Here is a 9,796-nt window from a genome sequence, read left to right on the forward strand (position 1 = left end):
GGATGGGCATTTTTGGAAATCACTGATCTCGGTTTCAGAAAAATTATCTTGACTTTAAAAGATGCAGAAATGGTTTCTGTGCACATTGGTGAAATTGGTTTATCAATCGGAGTCATGATGAATTTTATATTAATTTTTATAATAACGGGCTTGGCTAGTTGGACTTAAGTTATGGATTATGGGCCCTAAGGAGTTAGAGTCCTAATAGAGATATAACTTAATCCAGTCTAAAAATTATATATATATATATATATATATATATATATATATATATGTGTGTGTGTGTGTGTGTGTGTAGGTTTTGAAAATAACACAACAATTCTCTCTTGGAATCTCTTGGAATTTTCGAAAATCACACTAAATATTCTAAGGGGATTTTCGAAATCCTCTCTCCCTTTTTGAGAAAATTTAGTCTGTGATTTTTTTTGGAAAAATTACATTCTGAATTGACAGATCAAATCTGTTTAATCTCTACGATAAACATCTGATTGATTTCTAGTGCAATCAATCAAAAGGTTTTAGTTTTCTGTTCGTGGACCTAATTTCGGAGATTGATCGAGCGAGTCATCGGTTCCCGAGATTTACAACAAGAGCAGATTAAATCTGTTGGAGTCCATAATCAAGCCTTAGCTTGAAGAGGTAAAATTTTGATTGTGATTATTATTTTACTTGCATAATTTAATCGTTAGGATTTGATACCCATGATATGGAATCGTTCCATATAAAATTTTTTTTTAAACTTCCGCTGCACCGGGTATCAGATCGATTTGATCGTGAGAGCGACATGTGTTCCATCACTTTTGTTGTTTGATTACAACTTAATTCAGTCCAATATCCTCAGAACGATGGACAACCAGATCAGATGAATCAAACTTTGGAGGATATTCCATGAGTAGTAGAGCTCGACTTAGCCCTAGTTGGCAGAATTCTGGATTCTTGTAGAGATTTCGTACAACGACAGGTATCAGATGAATTATAGGAGACACCTTTCAAGGGTTGTACGAGAAGAGATGAAGATCTCTGTGTTTTCGAGATGATTTTCTGAGTCACATGGGTTGGAACCAGAGATGATTCGATTGTGACTGAGCAGAGGAGGATTATTCTGACGAGAATGAGTCGATTTTTTTTATAGACGGTCTTGAAGAAGTACTTTGAGAGATAGAGTTCGTATTGGATCAGAAATTTTGGACTTATTCTGAGAAGTTAATTCCTTGATTCTATTTTCTTCCTTGTGTTAGAACCGTGTTTGATTTCGAGGACGAAATCTTTTCTTAGAGGGGAGAATTGTAACGCCCCAAATTATCTTAATTGACTTTATTTGAGATAATCAGATATTATAGAAGTCGAGAGCCGATTTGATTTTGATCGAGGTCTATTTGCAAATTTTGGAATTTTTAGGGACTAAAATGCAAATTTTGGATTTGTTATATATTTATAGCATGGAATGACTTTCCTTTCACTCTCTCTCCTTCCTCATCTCGCCTCCCTCCATTGTTGAATGCCCAAAGGCCTCCCAAGCTTTCCATATTTCACCCCGAGCTCGATCCGTCCGTTGGAATTTATTTCTGAAGGCAGATTAGCGATCAGGGCTGCAAGAGCTTTGTTCTATAGTAAGTATTTCTCTGATCAGTTATACTTTATTTTTTGGATGTTGTTAGAATCGATTGATTTTCGGTTATGTTGTTCTTGACAGAGTTCTGATCGTTTATTCTCTATTGGTTTTGAAATAGAATGTCGTTCGGATTTGTTATGAATTTTTAGATGATTTTTGAGAATTTGGGTTTTGAGATTTGTTGGTTTTGAATTTTTATGGATGTTTTGATCTTGATTTGAGTTGGTATCGATATTATACTGTTGTCTGCGTTTCCGGTTTGATCAGAATATAGCCGTTTTGCCGCTGGTTTGAGTTTTGGGCTATAGTTTGGGTTGGATTGTATTGAGCCATTTTCAGTCGAGTTTGAATGTCGATATTGATATCGAGCCTTTATTACTTATTTTACAGATTCGTTTGAAGGCCGTTGAGTTGCGAGGTTGCAGAAGTTGAATAGTTCTAGAGATTGGAGACGGTATAGTATCGATTTTCTTTTATCGATTGAGGAAGTTTGAATGAGTTTTGAAATGGAATATTTGTGGTTTTGCAGAGTTGCAGCTTGGAGCATCGACGTTTGAAAGTGTTATAAGATGACTTAGACTTGAATGGAACGATTAACTCGAATCCGACTTGATTCGAGTGTTCTGGAGAAATCACATACTTGCATGTCAATTGTTTTACTTGAATTTATTGAATGAATTATGAATTGCATTGCATTCATATTGAGCCAAATGACTTATTTCATTTTGATTTAGACATTCTGATAATTATAGCAGGGGGCATTGACAGGCGATTTACTGCAATGACCGACTTAGCTCTCTATAGTTGTAGAAAGTCTAGAGGATTGAAATATGCACTATCCACCTCGAGGGGAGAGTCGGTGTGATCTATGTGATATTTTATCCTCGGGATCCCAATAAGAGGAAGAGAACAACCGGAGTACCTTTTGATTATCCAGACTTGATAATCCCGGATTTTTAAAGTCATGCATATCACTTTAATTCCGCATTTGAATGTTTTTCTTATGTATATCTTGAGTTGATATATTATGTTGAAGTTGATGCATATCATGTTGTGATATGTTTATGTGAGATTGCATGTTAGTCTCTTTTACTGGGAATATTATTCTCACCGGATTATCCGGTTGTTGTCTTGTCTTTGTATGTGTGCTTGGCGACAGGTGGGGCAGGATCAAGTCAGCGAAGACCTGGTTAGCATCAAGAGAGAGAGAGATAGAAGTGAGACTCGGTTTAGAAGTCGAATCAGCATGTCATCTAGTTTATGATTTGAAGCATGTTAGTACTCGAACTTGTGATGTTTTTAGTTTCTATTATTCGAATATTGTGGATTGAATATTGTCGTTGCATGTATTATGAAATCCTGTTATTGGTATTGATATTTGATATTGCATGTATTTCCACACCCCGTTTTGTGTATGTATTTGAATGCATGTCGAAAGCGAGCACGGGAAGATTTTATTTTGTTGGCCCTGAACTTTCTGCCCAGGCTACCCGCGTGTGAGCGAGATGGTATCTCGCACGAGCACGGGTAGCATTTCCAGGGGCTCTGAAATGGTGGCCCGCGCGCGGGTGAGATTCCATCTCAAGCAGGTGCGAGCCTTCAGTGGTGGCTCTGGAAGTGTAGCCAACGCACGCGCGAGATGTTCATCTCGCACGAGCGCGTGGCCTTTTAAAAAAAAGAAAAATTTTATTTAATTGCTTGGATCTTGGATTATTGTATGATTTATTTATTTGTTTACTCCGAGATTAGTTGTTTAAAACCGAGGTCTCACAGCAATGATTGCTTCTATGACGGTGTCTAGACCATTGCAAGATTAGATTCAGAGATTCGGACTGGAGTACTATGCCGAGGGTAGAGTTCCCAGATTGTCAGCATTGTCGGTGCAGACTATATTATTTGACTGTATCAGAGTTGCTCAAGCAGTTGATGAGCAGTTAAGAAAGTGGAGACAAAGAGCTAAGGAGAAAGACAGTGGTAGATGGTATTGTGAGGTTTAGAGGTCGACTATGGGTGCTCGCAGGTGATTCTCTGCGAGTTACTATCATGGCAGAGGCACATACATCGTCGTACTCCATTCACCCAGGCAGTACGAATATGTATCGGGACCTTCAGCAGTTATATTGGTGGCCGGGCATAAAGCGTGATATAGACCGCTTTGTATCAAAATGCTTGACATGCCAGCAGGTCAAAGCAGAACATCAGAGACCTACAGGATTGCTTAAGCCACTCCATATTCCCAAGTGGGAGAATATTACCATGGATTTTGTTGTTGGCTTGCCGAGGACAGTGAGAGGTTCGAATGCTATTTGGGTTATTGTTGACCGTCTCACTAAGTTGGCACATTTCTTTCCAGTAAAGAAGACCTTCACTATGACTCAGTATGCGGAGTTGTATATCCGGGAGATAGTCAGACTACATGGTATCCATGTTTCCATTGTGTCTGATAGAGATCCACGGTTTACGTCGACTTTTTGGAAGAGTCTTCATGCAGCCTTGGGTACGAAGCTTTTGTTTAGTACCGCATTTCACCCGCAGATGGATGGACAGTCCGAGAGGGTGATCCAGATTCTAGAGGATCTTTTGAGAGCCTGCGTCATTGACTTTCATGATAGTTGGGATTTGAGTTTACCATTGGTGGAATTTGCATATAACAACAGCTATCAGGCCACCATTGGTATGGTGCCTTACGAGGAACTCTATGGGAGACCGTGTAGATCACCGGTTTTGTGGACCGAGATTGGTGAGAGATCAGAGTTGGGACCCGAGATTGTTCAGCAGACTGCCGAAGTTGTATCCAAGATCCGTGATAGGATGAGGACTGCACAGAGCAGGCAGAAGAGTTATGCTGATCATAGAAGGAGAGATTTGAAGTTCATAGTGGGAGATCATGTGTTCGTCCGAGTGGCTCCTATGAAGGGTGTCATGAGATTTGGGAAGAAATGGAAATTAGCACCGAGGTTCATAGGACCCTTTGAGATATTGGACAGAGTAGGGGAATTGGCTTATAGGGTGGCCTTGCCGCCTAATCTTGATGGAGTCCATAATGTCTTCCATGTGTCGATGTTGAGAAAGTACGTCTCGAATCCGTCCCATGTGCTTAGCGTGGAACCCCTTCAGCTATCTCCTCACATGATGTATGAGGAGAGGCCCATCCGGATCCTGGATAGACAGGAGAGGAGACTCCGGAACAAGTCGATTTCGATTATCAAAGTGAGATGGCAGAACCATTCGGATGAAGAGGCTACTTGGGAAGCAGAGGCGGATATCAGGACTCGTTACCAGAGCTTTTTGGTAATTCTTAATTTTGAGGACGAAATTCCGTATTATGGAGGGAGGAATTGTGACGCCTAGAATTTCTTAATTTAAGTTTCATGCCTAAATTAGTCTTTAATATTTTTGATTTTAATTATTTTAATTTTCTGTGTTAATTGGCTAAATATTATATTTTTCCCGTGCATTAGAATTTATTATTTATAACTTTTGCGAAAATTAGCATTTTAATTCTCGGACTAGTAAAATCCAGTCTTATATTTTAAAATTAGGATTTTTCTTTTTAGTTTGCATTTTTATTAAGTGTGATTTAATTTGTAGTCCTAATTGTTAGTTTGGTTAGCACTTTTTAAAAGTGTGTTGCATTTTTTCATGGAATTCCTACACTCCCATTTTTCTAGGGTTTACCTACCTATACACTTGAGTTCAATATTTAATCCTAGCCACACACACACACACACACACACACTATAACGCCCCAAAAACTAATTATCGAATTAATTAGCAATTTAAATAATTATTGAGTTGATGAAATAATTATTATTGCTAATGAGATTATAGAGTTTATTTACAAAATACACGTGTCAATTAATCAATGAGTTTGATTATTTTTAGAGATCTGGAATATTTGGCATTTTGGAATAATTATTGAGATATTGAAATAAAAATAATTATTTATGCCAGATAAATTAATTTAAAAAAATATTTGACCGAGTTGACTGGTCAGAGTCTAAGTTGGACTTAGTAATTAATTTGGAAAAATTATGAGTCCAATTGACTAGTAAAAGTCAATAATTTCAGAAATGGTATTAATAGATGTAGATTGTGTGTACCGGAAAATATCAGATTTAGGACTAAATTTTACCATTTGAGTATCAAATAAATTAGTCCGAGACCCGAAAATATCGGGTTTCTATAAATAGAAAACACGCGTTGTAGCATCAGAAAAGAAAATACAGAGTTAAGATTTTTCCCTACATTTTCAAAATTCCCGACCAGTACTGTAGCAGTCTACGTTTATGATTTTTCTGGTCGTTCACCGGAGCTCTGATCAAAGATCCGAACGGTAAGATTGTAGCCAAAATCAAGACAAATCTATTAGTATAAATAAATCAAAAATCCAACGGTTGGATCGCCGGGAAATCGGCAATTAACAGACAAATTTTGCGAAGGTACTATTCATCATCTTCTTCGCCGCGATTTTCACGATTTTAGCTCATTTTGGTTGGTTCTAAAGCTAGTAATCAATTCTTTGAGTTATGGGGAGCATTTCCTTAGCTCATGGGAGCATTTTGGTGCAGAAACGGCGTAGATCAAAGCCCGAAAAGTTTATCGCCGCTGCTTGGTTTTTCTCCGATCGCCGGCGCGTCGGACCTCCGTTCGAGCTCTACATATCTGGAAAATTTCATAATTTTTGGAGCACGTTTGGATCGTCGCCGCCGTCTTCTCCGATTTTCCGACGACCTCCGACGAGTTAACCAATTTTGATCATCTCGATGTGATAGATCCAAATATCCAAGTTTCGAGTCGAGATTCAAAATGGTGAAGCGGTGAGAACACGATAAAGTTTGAAAATTTATCGGTCAAAGTTTGACCAGAGTTGATCGATGTTGACTTTTGTATATTATGTGATTTCCGCAGATTCGAAGCCAGTCTAGGACATTTAAAGGTAGAGATCAACAGACTAGGGGTTTGAACTTTTCCAGACTTGGAAAATTGAGGTATGAGCTAATGTTGATTTTCGAAGGGAATGAATACTCGAGCGAGTTTGAGATTCTCGAGTTCCCAATTAAAATCACATACTTGCATGTTTATTTGATTATTTGATATTGAATGAGAATTTAAATGATTTAATTGATTTTTGATATTATTTGAAAGACATGAGTTTGTCTATATGAAATTGTTTGAAGTAAGTGATTTATATATTCGATTTGAAAAGCATGAGATTGCTTATTTGAATTACTTCAATGATTTTCGATATTATATTCATGAGTTTGAATATACGAGTTGAATGTGTTGACATCTTCGATACATTGATGTCTGAATACACAGATTTATTATTTTCGATTCGATTAAATTGCATTTAATTCATATGCATTCATCTTGAGCCAAATTTCTTGATTTTTAGAGGGATGAGTTGCCCAGATTCGAATTAGACGTTTGGGAGCTATATCGAGTGGTCTGGTATGTTGAGTTCCCCCAGTGTCAGCATACTCCTATAGTTGCGCCAAAGTCTAGAGGTTTGAGACGCGTAGCACCACACCGAGCGGGAGTGTAGGTGGGTTAGTTGCGTGATCTTGACCTCGGGATCCCAACCGATTGTCCGATATTCCTTAGATTATCTGATTTGATAATCCCGATTTTTAAACGCATGCATTTCATTTGCATTTTCATTGAAGAATATGAATGTATATTATGATTTTAATATACTTACTTGATATTACATGTTACGTCGCTTTTACTGAGATTTTATTCTCACCGGAGTTATCCGGTTGCTGTCTTGTTTTGTATGTGTACTTGACAACAGGTGGGGCAGGAACTAGTCAGAGTCAACATGGTTAGCTCGGGATTGAATGATAGATGTGAGGCATCGATTTAGAAGTCGAATAACTCTTAGAACTCGGTTAATTTTTGAAGCATGCTTTTATTGTCGAATTTATTGTATTGCATGTATTTTAAACCCCGATTATTTTTTTAGAATTGATATATGTCTAAGACCAAGTTTAAAATTGTTTCTTTAGTGAGCCAGAGATGATCTCGCTCGAGCCGAATATTTTTCTAATGCTCGGGCGAGACACTGTTCTTGATATAAAAAAAAAATTGTTGATTGTCTTGGCCCTTTTATTTATGGACGATTAACTTACTATTCAAGATTATATGATTAGAATCGAGGTCCTCACATTAAGTGGTATCAGAGCGATAAGATTCTTGGATTGAGTTAGAAGTGAGTGAGCGGGGTAGATCGAGTCCACATTAATTTATTTCTTTCGCATGTGATTGATTTCAGTGTTTGATTTCCTGAATTACATGCGAGCATGCTTTACTAATTCAGAATTATATGTTTACATGATTATGTGAATTGATTTTTTTAAGCGTGCATTATATGAAAAGAGGATTGGAACTGATTCGAAATGAGAATTTGAACGCTCGTGCAAATACATTTATGAGTATGATGATAGGAGGATGATCGAAACAGAGTTGATGATTTTGATATTTCGAGATTTGTGCTTGTGATTATTTGAGATTATAATTGTTAGGCCGATATGATTGAGTAAGCTAGCAAATCAGATTTGAGTGTGATGATTAGATTGCTTGCTCCGGAGAATTGAAATTATGAAAAGAATTTGATGTTCACGAATTGTTGATCAGAATTAGATTTCAGGTGAGATTCTGAATAGATGATTCGAGTTATGAGAAATGATAAGCTTAAATTGTGTGTGATATCAAAAGATTGAGTAGAAGTGAATTGAGATCGATATATGAATGAACAAATTTTATCTGATTACTTGGATCTAAGATGATTAGATTTTGATAATATCTTGAATTATCTGGAATTGATCTAAGTATGTGATACTTTTGAAAGATGTTAGTTAATTTTCAGAATGTCAACACTCATGTGCTAAACTTTTGGGATAATTAAGATTGATAGAATATTTTGAGAATTTGATTAGGCCACAATCGATGATATCGAGATTTTATTGATGTATCCAATATTGTTATTTCGAGAATGATGTTTTATCGGATCTTAAGAGAACTTGTACGAATTTTTAGTATTGAATTGGTTCGAAGAGTTATTGTGATTGATATTTTGGAAAGATATGAATTTGAGAATTTCCGACGAAAAATATTTTTTTCCAATAAAATAAGAGGATGGTATTAGTGCTTTTGGGATAATATCGAAATCAGTTACAGTTGAGTCTTCCCTCGATTAATCTGAAAATACTTGAATCTTATTGTAGTTATGCATCTTTAAATCGCATAACATTGAATTCGATGAATATAACCTTTTGGTATCGATTGTTCTTCGAGTATGAATTCGAAAATTAATATTTTTTGACATTTGAATTCTAATTTTGGACATTGATATTGATTCGGGTGAATTTCGACTATCTGATTTCTTGATGATCTAGATTTATTTGTTGCGACATTCGAGTATGCCTTAGGACTGAGTCCTAATCGTTGAGTATGTGCGGATTCCTCGTGATTGAGGCCATGTTGGCAACCATGATTTTGGTTTGTCTTGATGATGGGCATTATGTCGTACATGTTGATGAGTGATCCCTTGATTTGATATTGATTGATTGGCTCGCTTTCCTTATTCTTCGAGCATGATTTGATTTATTCACCCCTTGTATTGAGATGCAAGTGATTTGTTTTCACTTAGCAGATATTGTTGTCCAGAATTCATTCTATTGATGATCATGATTTGAGAGAATCTCTTTGATATCATTTTGATTCTGACTCGGAGATTCATTGATTATTAATTAATATCTTAGGTATTTGTAATTTTGTTAGCTCGTAACTAATAGAGATAGATAGCACTATTAGAATTTATTGTTCGACTGAAACAGATAAAGTTTTAGTTTAATGATAGTACATATTTTTGGTATTTTGGGTGAGATTTTGAATCAGAATGGCCGTGGATTGAATAGATTATTTGTGATCATATTGAATTAGTTTAGCGAACCCTTCGGATTCGAATTTGGGTTTTTAAAGAACATTTCAGATATTTTAGAAACAATTGATAGGATTCACCCGATGAATCAGTGATATCGGATTTATCTTTTGATATTTGGATTTTGTGATGCTTGTTTCGGGAATTTATGGAATTTTGCGGTTAAATTCATTGTTGGACTAAGTGTAGAATTTTGAATTTAGAAATAAGATAGTAATTTCAGTGTTAGTAGAGATGTT

At 36.4% G+C, this 9,796-nt stretch overlaps 1 protein-coding gene across 1 annotated transcript; it reads left to right on the forward strand.

Annotated features, from left to right (window-relative positions):
* The first annotated feature begins 4,522 nt into the window (after positions 1 to 4,522).
* LOC140890357 (uncharacterized) lies at positions 4,523 to 4,963 on the forward strand. Its single transcript, XM_073298114.1, has one exon. It carries the CDS (start codon positions 4,523 to 4,525, stop codon positions 4,961 to 4,963), a length of 441 nt encoding a protein of 146 aa, XP_073154215.1.
* The last annotated feature ends 4,833 nt before the right edge of the window (positions 4,964 to 9,796 follow it).

Source organism: Henckelia pumila, chromosome 3, assembly GCF_033568475.1.
Source record: "Henckelia pumila isolate YLH828 chromosome 3, ASM3356847v2, whole genome shotgun sequence".
Taxonomy (NCBI): domain Eukaryota; kingdom Viridiplantae; phylum Streptophyta; class Magnoliopsida; order Lamiales; family Gesneriaceae; genus Henckelia; species Henckelia pumila.